The following is a 16156-nucleotide window of genomic DNA, read 5'->3' on the forward strand; positions in this document are numbered from 1 at the left end:
AAGTATTTATGTATTTTACGATTGTAGTACGGTGCGTTATGTATCATGACATTTCTACTATAGCCTAATATGTTTTTAAAAACTATAAAAAAAACTGGAATTACAAATGACAAAAAATAGCTAAAAGTAAATAGATCTTTAAAACATGTAGTGGTCTACAGAGAGAAATTCGTTAATGTATGCAAAATGTCATTTCTTTCTCGGGCTGTAATGCAATCTGAACACGTTTAATGAAACGCACCCCAAATGACAGACGCATGGAGACGTCAGAGCAGTCTGATCGTAAAGGCGCGTGTCATGTGACCGCAGTGAACTGAAGAGATTCAGAGGATTCACGCGCTACTTCCACCGCGCGCCCTGAACGGCAACGGCAACGGCAACGCACCGTCCACAGCGCGACTGCTCTTCAAACGCAAAGTTAGCTTGTGTGACATACACAAACCTCTACTGGGAAGAAGCTCTACAATGAAGCAGAACCTCTACTAATTCTTGCTTATAGTCTGGAGCGTGACACTGGATGGTTTTGGGTTTTTCCTCAGACCTCGGAGTTTTAATAAACGGGAGAGATACACTTCATACTGTGATATCGGTGGTAAAGGAGGTTTGTCGTGGCACTAGTTCACCGTGAGTGGTTTGTCCAGCTCGTCGGCTCATTTTTGGAAGCATTTCAACTCACGGACTTCATGAAGTAAGAAAGTACTTTTCGGTGGAGTGAACGGGGGCTTTAACGTTGATATCCACGCATTGCTGGGCCACGTTCCGGTCCGGTCCAACGCAGAATTCAAGTGCACGCATCGGGGAAGCGGATCGCGCCCGTTTACCACAAAACACCGATTTTAAGTGAAGCTCACTATACTAACAAAGAAGTCCAGACTTACGAGCTGACAACACGTTAAAGGAGCACGTAATGTTTGAATCGTTTGCGTTCGACGCCTCTAACCACCGGCGATGCTTTTATAGATTGTCAAACTAACATTTTAGTCTTGAATAACACACTGGCATTGTGCTGTTGCGATATCAAACCTGGCGCATCCACGGAATTACAGTTTAAAGTAAAATCTGGACACAGTCCATGTCGCGTGGATTACCGTGAGAGAGAGATACGCGTGGGAAGCGAGACACCTGAGTCGGATACCTAGTAACTTTTTTCTCTCTCGAAGGCTCGAGATTTCGCCGTCTGCACGCTCCTCGACACGGTCTTTTAACTAGTTTAGTATTCCGTAATGGACGCGATATCGCCATACAAAGTTCACCAGGCTCGCAGTCAAAGCTCTTCTCGCTGGGGATCCGCGGCTGGACTGTAGACGTTGGTTTTGGATCAGCGCTGCTATTTATCATCGCAAACGGGATTTATAAACGGAAACTACAATGTCCGTTATTCGGTGTTGGTTGGGAACTCTGCTGCTTTATATAATCATTTCAATTGGTAAGTCTTTCTTTTTTGTTCTTCAATAGGAATTGCATACTTCTTTGGATGAATGACTGCAGTGGGGGATTTTATGTGTTTGGATGTTGCGTCTTATTTCTCATTCCACGCGCATAAAATGAAATCTTCGAGCTGGAAATCAACCTCATTTAAGATTTTAACTTATTATTGTGTTGCTGCCTCCAGCCTTGATGGGTAACATAAGTGTCTAGTTCGAATTCTAGACAGGATATAATGCGCTTTCTGTGTGTTCCCACCAGTCAATCCAACACATACTTTAAATTCAAACACAGCAACTGCCCGCAAGGTGGGAGCACCACAAAAGCCTGAGACAAACCTTGACATAAGATGTCCACTTATAAAAGTGAACTCCATTATGGCGCAAAATAACATTGTTTATTTGCATATCGAAGTAAATAGCGCTTGTTTTCGACTTTTTATTTGCTAAGAATGTTTAATGTGTCCAACAAGTTATCACACGGAGTGACGGAGAACATTTAATGTAAACACAGAGTCATGCTACATTTAAGTTGTGTATTTAAAAATGGCTCATTCTCCTGTCAGACAAAACATTTGAAGTCATTTTGTTCTTGAGAGTTTTTCTGTCTGGAGGAATCGTTATTGTTGTTCGTATGGCTAATTATTTTCATTATAATCTATAGCTTGTTTATTAAGAATGATGTAAGTATCTCTATATTTTAATAATAATACCTTTATATGACCGGGAATGGACTCACTGAGATTAAAATCTCTTTTCCAGGAGTGTCCTGGCCAAGATAGGCAGCCGAGTTTGCATATACAAAAACAACATAGTTACGACATACATTACATTACATTACGGAACCAACATGTAACCGATTAAAACAATTACAAACCATTAAGTTGTACTCTAAATTACATAATAAAGACTTAAAATGATTATAAGACACCAAATTTTGTAACTTCATCTCCTTTTGGAGAAGATTCCGTTCTGAGGCGGCTCAGTTCTGACAAAGGGCACACAGAGATTATAGTAATTTAATTGTAATTTTATAGTAATTTAGTTCATTTAAGGTTCCCTGTTGGTTCGTTACAGTTTCAAATGAGCTTGAGCGCCACATCTCTCATTCTTCAATCAGATCATTTGGCCACTTTTTATCTCTGTGAAATTGATTTGATCTCCTCTACTAACTAGTCACGCACAAACCGTATTAGAGTCAGAACGCTAATTAACGAAAATGTAATGTGTATGTATTGACGATCGTTAATACCGAACAGTCTTTGAACTTTTCCGTTGAGGTCCGTTTGATCCCATCCTTTATTTTTCTTTTCATGAAATCAAAAAAGGAAAGAAAACATCATTTGGGAGTCATCAAATATTCATCTTAGTTCCAAGAGGTTGACTGGAATCAAGACAGCACTGTAATCTAACATGGTAATTTGACATAAACTTGAATACCAGAAAGGGATTTTCACTATGAAGCTATGAATCGTGAATAATGATCTAGTAATTGTTAGTTTATTTTACGGTTCGATCCATTAGGCAGTGTTGTCAAATTTCACTGTTTGAGTAATTTTCATTGTTTGAGGGCAGGAGCAACAGAAGGTCAGACGTGACTATAATGTCATGTGCCAGGCACTGTCCAATGCAATTGCTCATGTTTTGACAACCGCGCCACTCAGTTATGTCTTCCCATTTGTAATCTAGACAGCGTTCATCTGTATTTGAAACTGATGTGCTCTGGCCCAATTTATTGCCCGAGCACAAGTCTCCTCGGCTTTCAGTTACAAGAGTGGCAGACACAAACCAGGCATAACGATCAAGGTTCAGCAAAACATCAACAAATATGAGACGCCGTGTGCTCTCTAGGAACGTCTTGTTGTTTGCTAATCCGCAATGTTGCACCTGTTCGAAGAGCTCTGGTTTGGTTTCCGAGCTTTTCTCGTGAAACCAAATCATCTGGAAAGAAATAGGTTTGTTTTGTACTCTTGTTTTATTTATAAGGGCCGGGATGTAACATCAGTGGAGCTTCAGCGCTTTGATTGTTAGACCCTTGTGTATCTCTCCATCCCGGTGACAAACAAACCTGAAATTATGGCTGACAACAGTTCCTATTGAATTCTGATGTGGATGTGACTCATCTTTGCACGCCCCGATTTGAGATTTTCGTCGTGACTTTACGACATCTTCCATTAATGTCTTGACCTAGTTTCTTAATTAAGTGCCTTTATACCCTTTGTAATGTTCCGGATACATTGCGATGTCTTGTCCTGCACAGAGAGGTTGAGATGATATTAGAGTGAAAGAGTGAATCAAAGATGATATTAGAGTTTCTTTCAACTAAAGCAATAGAATACATTTACCAATTTCCACGCTCGGAAATTATTTTTTTGAAATAATAGAGAATATGTCTAAAGGAACATTACAGTGCCGTCACAGTACATGTAACTTGATAATTCACTCAAAAATGAAGATTATATCATCATTTCTTATCATTTCAAACCTGTACGATTTTCCTTCCTCTGCAGAACACAAAAGAAGATTTTTTGAAGAATGTTGATAAATTGAACAATGGCGGTACCCATTCACTTCTATTGTATAGGCAAAAAAACAATTCAAGTCAGTGGGCCTTGTTCGGTTCCCGACATTCTTCAAAATATTTTCTTTTGTGTTCTGCAGAAGAAAGAAAGTCATACAGGTTTGAAATGACAAGAGGGTGAGTAAATGATGACAGAACTTTCATTTTTGAGTGAACTATCCCTTTAAGAGTCCGCTCACCCTGAATGAAAACACTGGGCTCATTTTAAAACGTTCAAGTAGGCGTTCTCAACAGCACTTGTAGTAAAAAGTAAAAATTGTTTTGTAGACCACGGTGGATGTTTAAACCCTGGTTTATAATTACAGATCATTCATACAGTAGGAGAGTGTTTCTCTAAACAGCTGTGTATATTTTATTAGAGAGACTTACCGAGAGATTCTCTGCTGGGTCCCAGTTTGGCAGGTTTGAAAGCTTTAGATTAGGATAAGGGTTACAAGCTCACCTTATGTCAGCCTTTTGCGTGCCACCACTCGCATACGGCGTACTGTTTTTATCTGCCGCTTCATTTGAAGTCCTTGACAGACTTGACAAAATTCGCGCAGGTTAACTCTGAACTAATGAGATTTCTTAATAGCGTTTAGGTTTGTGTGACATTTGTAAACTCGAGCAACCTAATTACCAACCAGATGTGTGAATAATGGCAGCTTTGTGAAGAGGTGGGTTTTTTACAGATATGCTATGACTGAAGACCCCCCCACTTTGGCCTTGAGGGCGCAATGGCTTTTCTTCTGAAAGAATGCAACTTGTTTACATTCACTGCACATTGAGCTTCGAATTAAAGAACTCCCACTTGGGAGTTTTAGGTCCAAATGCTGTCTTCCAGTAGAGGTGTAGTCAGTCATCTGTTGATGCAAATGCATAATTCTACACTTAAAGGAACAGTTCACCCAAAAAGCAGAATTCTGTCATCATTTACTTACCCTCAAGTTGTTCCAAATCTATACATTTCTGACAAACACAGAGAAAGATAAAATTGTCTTTGTAAATGGCTTTGTTCTGTTGAGCACACAAGAAGATATTTTGAAGAATGTAGGCAAAGCAAACATCTCCCGGGCACTTTTGACTACCATTGTCATTTTTTCTACTATGGTAGTCAATGTTGGCCAAGAACTGTTTGGTTACAGACATTCTTCATAATATCTTTCTCAGTGTATCAGAACAAAGAAATATATGCAGATTTGGAACAACTCAAGGGTGAGTAAATGACAGAATTGTTATTTTTGGGTAAACTGTCCCTTTAAAGCTGTAACGCAACTTTTTAGGGGTAAATTGAGCAAGTATTTTAAATCACTGTTCAAAAACTGCCTCGTTTCACCTTGATTTCCTCATGATAATGATTTCTAAATTTGAGCTGTCAGGGGCACTTTCATGTAACCTGCTATTTTGTTTCAACCAGAGATGAAGTAGAAGCAAAATCATTTACTCACCCTTGAGTTACAGGAAATAAATTAAGAAGAATGTTTGTAACCAAACAGTTCTGGGGCACCATTGACTACCATGGTCGGAAAAAACTACAATGGTTATCAATGGTGCCCCAGTTTGGTTTCCCACATTCTTCAAAATATCTTCTTTTGTGCAGATTTGGAACAACTTGACGGTGAGTAAATGACAGAAATTACAGAATTTTCCTTTTTGGTGAACTATCCCTTTAATTTGATAATAGAAACGGGGATGCTTTAAGTTCTTCGTAAGTTGCTCTCAAACATGCAATTCAAAAATCACACCTGTTAGTAAGTACGCCTTTCAGTCTCAAACACTGACTGTGAATGTAGCCTCTCAGATCTCAGGGACGAGGAAAAGCTGAGTAACAACACACGTGTACGGCTCTTTCTTTAATAAGACCACAGCTATGATTAAATGGCTGAGTCGGGGAACTGTAACCTGTGTTTCCTATTCTCCTTTCAAGCCTGTTGTTGTATGCCTGCCAGCTGCACAGGATTAGTGTCTTGACAAAAAGGCTGCTTATTAATAAGAAAATCATCTATAGCTGCAGGAAAATGGAGTAGATGGGAGATGCACATTCTGTTAGCCTGAAAAACCTCCGGGAGGCTTTTTAATTAGTCGACTAGGAGAATTTGCTAGGACAGAAACAAATAGAATAGCTCGGGAAAATGCCTCTTGCCTTTCCGAGTAGAATTATCATTATCCCAGTCACTTCAAAGCAGGGCGCCGTTAAATATATTTCAACCGGTAGAGGCTTTAATGTACTGTGACAGAAGACACATTGCACGGCTATCAATGAGCAGGACAGTGTGAAAATGAAGAACGTGATGTGTCCTGAACAAGACAAGATTAGAAAGAAGTTGTTATTTTAAGATGTTGTTTTAGTAATTAATGGTTGCATAATTAAAGAATATGTAAACTAAATAGAGAATTTAGTTTACTTGTGATTATGTGTGTGTATTTCAAAGCTATTTACAGCTGTAAACATGGCGTGCCCAATAAGAATTTAGAGTTTGTTGTAAAATTAGTTTTAAGTATGCTTTGAGTCTTCTAAATGAAAAATAAATGTTACATAATGTAAAACTGTTTTTGTACTGATGCCAGACATATCATTTTGTTATGAATAACGTCTTTTGGTTCGCCTCCAAGAGTTTAATTTATTGGATTGTAGGGATGGGCAGATCGATCTGGAAATATTGATACATTCAATACTGATGTTGTATTAAGAGTATCGACTCTCCAAAAAAATCTAAAGTGCATAGGATCTATATTTTTGTAAGTAATGATTTGATTATTTATTTAGCTTGAAACTGAAAGTGTATCATTAGCTTGGATGTAAAAAACTGAACTGTATGAAATTTAAGAATAAGAGCTGATGAACACCAGAAGCATTTGTGCTTAAAGATACATGGAGGTACCACCATTTATGTTATTTTACACTAAAGCTAATGAAGCTAGTTATAATAATGCATTTGTGTGATGTTTTAAAAAAATAACATTATGGTTAGTAAAAAAAATGCTCTAGAATTGTAGTTAATAGATGATAACAAAAAAACTAAATATGTCAGCTTGTGAGATGTAATTACCCATTAGAAATAAGTTATTAGTGATATCAGCATAAGCGATGTTGCCCTTTATAGCGCTTCACATCGGTTCAAAAATAAAGTTAGCGGAATCACCCACTCCTACTGAATTATACAAAAATAGCAATTACCACATGGTTCAAATTGAATTTCCAGCAAAAATGATATATGACTCATACTGTGATATATGAATTTGCCATACCACCCACTTCAAAGGTACAGCTGATTTAAATTGCCCTTAGTCTACATCTATATTGCTGTATGAAAAAAGCAGTTTTTGTCAGTAGCTGGAGTTATTACAATACATTGTTAAAGAAGGCTGTAAACTGTAATGTACAGTGCAGTCGTCTTTAGCATCCGCTGGAAATTTTGCCTCTACATGAGAGGCTGTGATCTGTGATCACTGCAGTGGAAGCTGAAGAAATATGGCCAGATTTTTGCCCTCCAGCATTTCTTGGGTGTTCACGTGGTTCTTTCTCCTCTCTCCCGTCCTCTCTTGCCTCCGTATCTGCCACTTCCCCTCCATATCTCACGAGCGACAAATCTGCGCAAGTCGCACATACTCCAAGTGCCCTTGTATTGCAAACCAACTAGATGTCCCCTCAGCCTCCAGGCTTTGCTTTGTTTCTTTCACTTTATTTCCGTCGTTATTCGTCTTCCTGCATCCGCAGTGCAGCCTGGCACGAGGGGTTTACAACCTCAAGTAAGCACAGGCTTCTCATTAGAATGGCAGATTGCTTGGGTTTGCAGTCCAGGTATGTAAATCAGTGGCCTAGGGTTGATAGGGCGGTAAAACCTCTTTTCTGACCTGCTTCATGGGTACTTTTCCTAATTAAATGACACCTGTGGCAGGAGAGGTGATGGTGGTGACCAGCCCTGACTGGGTCGCTGTACTTTCGTACATGACTCATTATTCTTTCCTCTGGTTACTTCCTCTAGCTTACATGATTGACAGTAGCACGATTACCACAATATGCGAGTATGCGAGTGATGTAATGAAGTATATTAGTAGATTCTGTATGTCATTTAAACAACCTTAGTATATACAGGCTTGTCATATTCTTTACGCACTCACTTCATGCACACAGCCTTTATCATCTACATTAGATGTTGCACACCTCATTCCACTAGAAAATGTTTGTTTATGGAGATTAGCTGTATGGCTTGATTTTATGCTGAAATGGTTAAAATGATAAGCAGGTGTTTGATTTACATTTACATTACATACTGTATAGTCTGTTAGTCAAGGTTTTTGCACCGTATATCTAATCTTAATATAGCACTGATTTATCATTTTACTTGTTTAACCTTTAAGCCTTATAAATGCAAATCTGTTATACATGATTGGATAACCACAAAAGTAGACACAATTTTAAAATAAAGGCGCTACAAAAGATTCTTAAAGTCTGGATAAAAGCAATATTAAATGTGTTCTGAGTTTGGCACACGAGCGAAAAATGGGTTTGAATGATTAAAAACACAGGAAGTAAATAAAATAAGTTATCAAAATCTTGAAAAAGTTAGCAGTAGGGATGTGCACGAATATTCAAATATTCGAATATTTGATCCGCAATAACTATTCGAATATTAAAAATGCTATTCGAATATTCCTATTTTTCATAAGAATAAACTGCATCACCACAAGGTTAAGTTACCGTTACAGAACCTTTATTACCTTATTAGAGTTGTCACGTCTTATTTAACTTCTTCACTTCTTCTGTAATGATTTTTTAATGTACAGAAAGTATAAAAAATAATTTGTATGTGTTCCTAAATCTTTGTTCACTCAGATCGCAAGCTAGTTGAAATATTTCAAGTTTACACACTGGATGCCCGGATCACGTTTTATGCTCCGCTCACATCAACATATTAATATGTTTCAAAACTGGTGAGCCACAGAATTCGTTAACATTACTTACATTAGGTATAAAAATATCAACCTAATATTAAATGATTAACAATAATTCGTTTATTACCATTACTTGTTTGCAGCGGTTGTTCTTAGTAAATTCATATTCGTTTGTTAAAAATATATTAAGTAATGCTAATTTCAACAACTTAAAACATGCAAATGTCACTGCAACAAATGTTAATGAATTTGGACTTAAAGCGGCAGTCCATAGGATTGGCCTCTTCGTCACCATCTCAGTTTGTAATTGCTACTGCAGGTGATGTGCGGAGATATTTCTTTGCGTGAGTTGTGATTCGGCACTGCTCAACTGCGCGGATGAGTCTGATGTTTTGAGTCGTGGCCTGTGACAGCGCAGCGGTGAGAATCTTCACTGTACATCAGTAGCACATAATAAACACAGATAACATGGCAGTAACGCGAACCGGACAGAAGATCCCCAAACGCGGGTCTCAAATGCTGACAGGCACGGTCATAAATCATTGTACATCATACAACTATACTATATGCAAAGCCTTGCCATCATATCCGGGATATAAGTCCGTAAATTTGAGTAAAATCACAGGCTTCACTTGTCCATGCTAATGAAATACAGATGTGGGGAGGTCATTTCTAAATCACACAAGGGCCCCAGATAACACTAATCCCGGGCAATTATGGCTTAAATTACATTTATCATAATGAACATAAAGAGAGAAAGAACAACCGATGAAACTGTAACGTTACCCGTCTATATTAACACAACGAGTGCGCTACGGGTTTTGTGTTATCTATCGAAATATTAAAAATTTGTCTTACCCGTTCAGAAGAAATAAAGCGATGTCTGCATCCGTTTACAATCCTTTCAGATCACGGAGTTCCCGCCACCTTTGAAATGCCTTGCCAATATTCATTCTTGTTTTCGCACGAGTCTGATCACATTCCCTGTTTCTTTGTAAACCGTCTTCAGTTCGTTCTTTCTTGTTTTTCACAAATGATGAATCCCCAGATGTCAACACTGCTTGGCGTTTAAAAGTAAAAGTACTAAACGCCGCCATAAATAATACTAAACGTTGTATGAAATCCTACCCAACAGTTGTGAGTACACGCTACAAACCGCCTGTCACTCGCAGCATACACACGCTGGCTAGCAGCCGGATCCTCTTCGTTCTGTGTGCGAATGTGACGAAATGACGCACAGACGAATATAAGGATCTCCGGAAAAGTCGACCCGACAGGGCAAATTACAAACCATTATTACAAGCTTTCCGTGGTGAATCCAACAAGGGTAGTGACACAGTTTAAAACACCGTTCTTTCATGTACTTGCTCAATAATTGGTTTTAGCTCATTTTTACTCCAAAAAACTTGCGGACTGCCGCTTTAACATAAGACTGGCACCTTTTTCCATACCTAAAAGCAAGAATTTTCCTTCTAGAAGTTCAAGTAGGGTCGTCGCCTTCAAGTTACAGCCTTAAATAAATTCGCACGGATGCTTTTTTGTTTGTTTTAAAACGCGCTGTGATTCCTTACCTTAGTTGAGGTAATCCAATGCAAAGCTAAACAAGACAGACACTGACCGTGAACGACAAAGCAAACAATATTTATATGCGTGCTGATCAGCAGAATATCTTCCTCAGATGACGGTCACGTAATCAGGGAATCAAGCACTATGGCTCCGTCTTTGTTACGGGGTATTTTTTAGGATCTTCGGTCGGCATGAGGTATCAAGCCCGTTTACTTTATTTATTATCAACATTATAAACAATAAAGCCAGATATTCTTGTCAGATCTGGGTTTTGTTACCGGGAGTTAGAGAAGAGCAGCGCGTTTTCTCTGCTGTCGGCTTGTTAACCGTCGGCTTGTTGAACAGACTTTCACCAGAGTAAAATAGACCTATATGCTTGTTTTTCTTATCAAGAACATGTAAAACAAAATAAACAAGATAACCATATATCACAGACTGTCAATATACGTTGCGTTTTGTTCGTTTTGTTGTGTCTGTTTTCTTTTTGTATTATACAGTTCCGTGCAGGTTTAAATGCAGTTTTTATGTATTTTTCTATTTTTTCAACATAAAAAAACGATATACAGGATATAATATTAATGCATTATGAATATTTAATGATAATTATAAGCTTGATGTGAAATTGTGACTAAATAAAAACGTAACAAATTACGTCATTATTAACTTAATTTACATAAACCAATATTCGAATATTCGTTTTTTATGAGCTCAAATATTCGAATATGAAATTATTGAAAAATGCCCATCCCTAGTTAGCAGTACTCTCTGCTCTCAAACGCTGGGGCGTGTCTGCTGTCTGCCCTGAAACCACGCCCACTCACCTCTCACAACCTGAATCCCCAGTATATGTGAAGAGTTTTACGGGAACCCTTTTTCCACTACAAATATCCTTTTGTGAAACAGAAAGGTACGATTAAATACTGTATACCATATAGGCACTGATGTATAATTTCAATGTGCTCATGGTTTGTGGCTTGTTTTTCTTGCTTAGTTTAAAATAATAAAGGATCTGGAAAGGGCTTTTGTATTCTAGACATATCACAGGACATGCGGTTGCACAATATAGCCAGTTCCATGAACGACAGGGAAACCACATCCACAACACTCCACAGCTGTCTTTCCCACATCTGAATTAAAGATTACAAGGACGGCACAGTGTGTCCTCGCACACCAGCTTTCTCATTAAAGCAATATGCTCTTTTTCCTTTCATTTTTCTGTACGCAACCCCTATTTAAGAGGTAGAGAACAAGGTGAGGAAAGAGGTAGAGAAATTAAACGGTTTCCTCACTGGTTTAGCATGTACCGCTCCATCTCAACTAAAGAGCAGTCCTGAATAAGAATCTATAAATGAAGGTTCGAGTCATGATTTTTACACAGCGAAAACTTCTAAAATATACTGTATTTCTGACGGCTTTCAAGCTGCTCATCTAATCTCCTAAGAAATCGTAAAGTTCTCGCATTGATTCAAGAATAGTCATTGTCGCAAGACGACAAGCCATCTCTCGCTGATTGCAAATGTCGCTTCGGAAAAATGATAGGGATATTCAAAGTCCTAATGAGAGAAAGTGATCTACTGTCTGCAAGATCTGATCTTGCTGAAAATCAACAGCATTCAAAGGGGGTGTCAGTAAATATGATATTTTTTGTGTCCAGGGGAGTGATGAAGCCATCAAACATGTCTGTGCTCATTCTGTCGCCGACTTTATATTTTGAAAAGCGGAACAGCTTTTTTCAAACTGCAACAGTGATGACGGCGATCCCTGGAGATCTTGCAGGCTTTCAACGTGGTGCGCATCTTATTGATGGGGCACGTAAAACAGTGACTCAGGTGGTTTTATGATCAAAAAGATGTAGAACATTTTTCTTCTTGGTAGACCTCCTCAGTTTAGCTTGTATATCGAGGCCAGCACTCACTGTGAATGGGAAATTCTTCTGTTTGTAATCATGGCATGTTAAAGGGTTAGAGTGGCTCTGACAGCCGTATGTTTCTGCACTTCCTTTCAAGCTCTGCCGGAACGCCTGGCAACACTGCCAGTCTGTTACGCGCTGTCATTAGTAAAGAGACAACAGTGTTTTCAAACTATTTCGTTTTGACGTCTTGCCAGCGTTGACATGGCCAAAAATGGGAACCGCAAACCAAAACCCTTAAAGCTGCAATCTTTAACTTTTTTGGTTAAAAAAACCCCTAAAAGTTCATGAACAATTAAAGCTGCAAGCAGCCTTTGCCGGGAGTTCGAGCTATTTAAGGCCTTTAAGGCACCTTTGTCGTTGTCGACTAGGTTCAGGATTCGCACCCTAACACACCCACGATGGATGATACTCCCCCACACCCAGAAATATGACAGGTATGGTGAGTAATGGTTCATACAGACTTTGCATGCTTACACACATATGCACATTTAGTACACAAAAGGAGAATCACCTTTTCAGGTTCATTCGGTCACATCCATTTAAGAAATATAAGTGTTCAATACTGTCTTCTCACCTAACCACCTTACACTCATAATAATGATTTTAATTGTCGGGTTGGATTTTGTGGGAAACGTATGTAAAGTAGGGTGACCACCCGTCCCGCTTTGTGTTGTACCACACAGCATTTTCACCCCTTGTCCCGCGCTTCACATATTGAGAAATTGTCCCACATTTTCATCAGTCTATTTGTTTTTAGTTGTCACATTAAGAAACACGTTCTTTAACCCGAAACGCACATGAGACACTTGCTTGCGCCATTGTTTATTTACCTATTTAATAGCGCTGTGTCAAAGCAGTCTGGTGCACACCAGTGTCCAACGAGCTCATTCATACGCAACTATGTTTTAAAGCTTGACTTTTATCCAATGTATGAGGAGAAGGCAGTGATTTCAGTCTTCAAGAGGCTGTGACGTCTGTCAGTAGATCGGGTGGCAATCCTCCCATGTCAATTTGCCGGATGAAAACTCACTAAAACATCGTAAACTGTGTGGCTTTGAAACTGTATTTAGCCTATAGGTTGTGGTTAGCTTATTAAAAGAAAAATGATTTGCAAATAATGAAATGCATTATTTAACAATAATACATTACAAAAGAGAAACTCTTTTTCATCATCTGTTTGTTTTTTATTCTGTTTTCTCTTTTTGAGAAGATCTTCAAAGTGTACAACATGATGACACCGCATCAGATCTGTACTCAAAATTTAAAGAGACCGTATACCTTAAAGTGAAATCGCCATTAAAATGGGTTTGTTATACAGCATTTGATCTATGCCTTAATTGTAGCTGGAATAGACTAAATAACAAATTATTTTTACGAGCTAAAAGGTAGAAAAAATATATGAAAGTCTTTCATTCTGTTATTATATCCAAGTTTCACGCTACCTTTCAGTGGTGTCCCACATGGTCCCACACAAACGGATTACCTGTCCCACATTTGGTTCGTTGGGTGGTGGTCACCCTAATGTAAAGTAACTAACAATTTTATGTTTCAAACAGAGATGGCGATAGAAATGCAAAAGTTATGGATTGAAAGTGTAATTTTTTTTAATAACATCCGCTATCCATGTTGAACGTTATTATAATGTGCGAATAAGCCATGTGTAGTCCAACCCAGAGCCGCTCATATGAGAGTTACGATACTTACATAGACCGCCAAAAGATGAATGGAATGAGGAAGTAACTCACGTCATGGGAGCATCCGATAGTTCCAAACATTGCACGGAAGCCCATTCATTTCAGTGTCTCCCAAACGTATTTGCTGTACAGCTGTAACTGCATGTTTTCACATTTTAACGAGTTGGCAGTTGAAATAAAACGTTAAAATTAAACACAAAGACTGATCCTATATTTATATTACTCCCAATATGAATGTAGTCATTAGTCAACATAGTAATCAGTGTTCACAATGCCTTAATATTTAGCAAAATGTATGCAAATACAGTTGTTGTTGTCTGTGCCGCTAAAATTAATTTAAATAGTTGACAGCACGGATTTGTTTGGAGCTATTGCATGCTCTATGAACCACGTGACCACACGGCGGTGAGATCGTTTGTCGTAACTCTCATATTCAACGGCTCTGGTCCAACCAATATGTCAATCAACAAAAACCAATATGTCAACCTCTGACTCAACCAATAGTGTGAGTTTAGGGGCGGGGCTACTGGTTTGACTGAAAGTTAACAGGTGTGGTGGTGGGTGTGGTCATGAATAATTATTTATAGTTCCGTTTGGTTCTGCTAGTGGTGCAGTTTCTGCTTTGACTACTAACTGATGTTACCTGTACTGTTGCGACACCCAGTGGGAAATGGAACATCTTGCTGAAAAATGGCTTTCCGGGGGAAGATGTGCAACATTATAAGCCATTTTTATTGTTGACTAAAGACACGGCACCAGTAAAATTGTGACACCTCCTCTGGTAGAAACAGATTAACTTGAGACAAGCACGTTGCTGAGTGAGGGATGAGAACAGAAAACCCCAGAAATAAGCGGCAGGACTCCTGGGAAATCAAACTCTGTTGCGAGCAAGAGAGCAACATGCGTACAACTCTGAAACACACTGAATCACTCATCACTCCCTTTATTTCTCATGTTCCCAACTAGGCATGGGCTGGTATGATATTTTGACAGTATGTTTATAACTTTTCACAAAAGTGTCACGGTTTCACGGTATTGCAATTACAACACTAAAATGTGTTATTTTCAAATGTCTGCTTATACAAACAACAACTGGACACAAGTACATTTTATTTAACCAACATTCATAGAACATATATGTCAGGTAAAAATAAAGCCTTGAAATTATAAGACTCTTTCAAAAAAAATATTTTTGTCATAAATTAGGCCTAAACATCCTACATTGCATTACATGACTTAATTCTTTATATTTGTATAAACTCAGCTCATACCTTAGAAACGTTATCACAGAAAAATTTTGTGGTTTTGAAACCGTGACTCTTTCAAACCTCGGTATACCTTGAAACCAGTATTCGGCTAGGGTTGGGCGGTATGACCAAATATATTTAATATAACGTAATGCGAACTTGCAATTGCTACACTTGTGCTGCTGTTCAGCCGCGAGGTGCGTGCTCCCATTGCGACGGGAAAGAAATATTTAACGTTACCGCTCATGCGCGAGACGCACGCAAACATCCAAACACCTCCGTTTAGCGCATTTATATAGAAAAATTATGATAAAGTAGTGCCACGGCATACAAAGACGTATTCTGTGTGAATGGCCGGGCTCTCACTAAATTACGACATTTCCGTTAATGTTCCCTCAACAATGCAGTGCAGTGCGTAATTTAAAGTAAAGTACAGTAAATTACAATACAATTCTGTCATATTTATATAGTATATAGTTCCCTGTTTTTACAGATTGTTTTACCATGCAGGTTAGCCTAAAGGTTAGACATGTTGCATTAATCATATTTTGCTGAAATGTTTGTACTGAAATATTTATATTCCACTAGTGATAGAACTGTGCAAGATGATGGAACAAAAGAAGGGCATTTTTGTAAACGTTTGTAAAAATAATTAATAAAAGATTTATTTTAAATATTGGATTGGCATATTTGACCAAATTTTTGTATTTGGGCTAGTGCCATTGGGCTAGGTTTGACCTAGTCATGAATGCCCATTGCGCAGGTTTTGTTACATAGATCTGGCAACCCTGCTGGGAAACAAACCTACAAGCAACAGTGGAGATTGATAGGGAGATGAAGTGAGTCATTTGTTGCTT

At 38.4% G+C, this 16156-nt stretch overlaps 1 protein-coding gene across 1 annotated transcript in view; it reads left to right on the forward strand.

Annotated features, from left to right (window-relative positions):
* Positions 1 to 342: 342 nt before the first annotated feature.
* The window catches only part of tmem132e (transmembrane protein 132E), a 300639-nt gene continuing 284825 nt past the window's right edge, over positions 343 to 16156 (forward strand). Inside the window, exon 1 of the mRNA XM_057355354.1 lies at positions 343 to 1426. Within this exon, the coding sequence (XP_057211337.1) occupies positions 1369 to 1426 (58 nt within the window). The 5' untranslated portion in view covers positions 343 to 1368. The remainder of the gene's footprint in view (positions 1427 to 16156) is intronic.

The sequence above is a fragment of the Triplophysa rosa genome, linkage group LG2, assembly GCF_024868665.1.
Source record: "Triplophysa rosa linkage group LG2, Trosa_1v2, whole genome shotgun sequence".
Lineage (NCBI taxonomy): Eukaryota > Metazoa > Chordata > Actinopteri > Cypriniformes > Nemacheilidae > Triplophysa > Triplophysa rosa.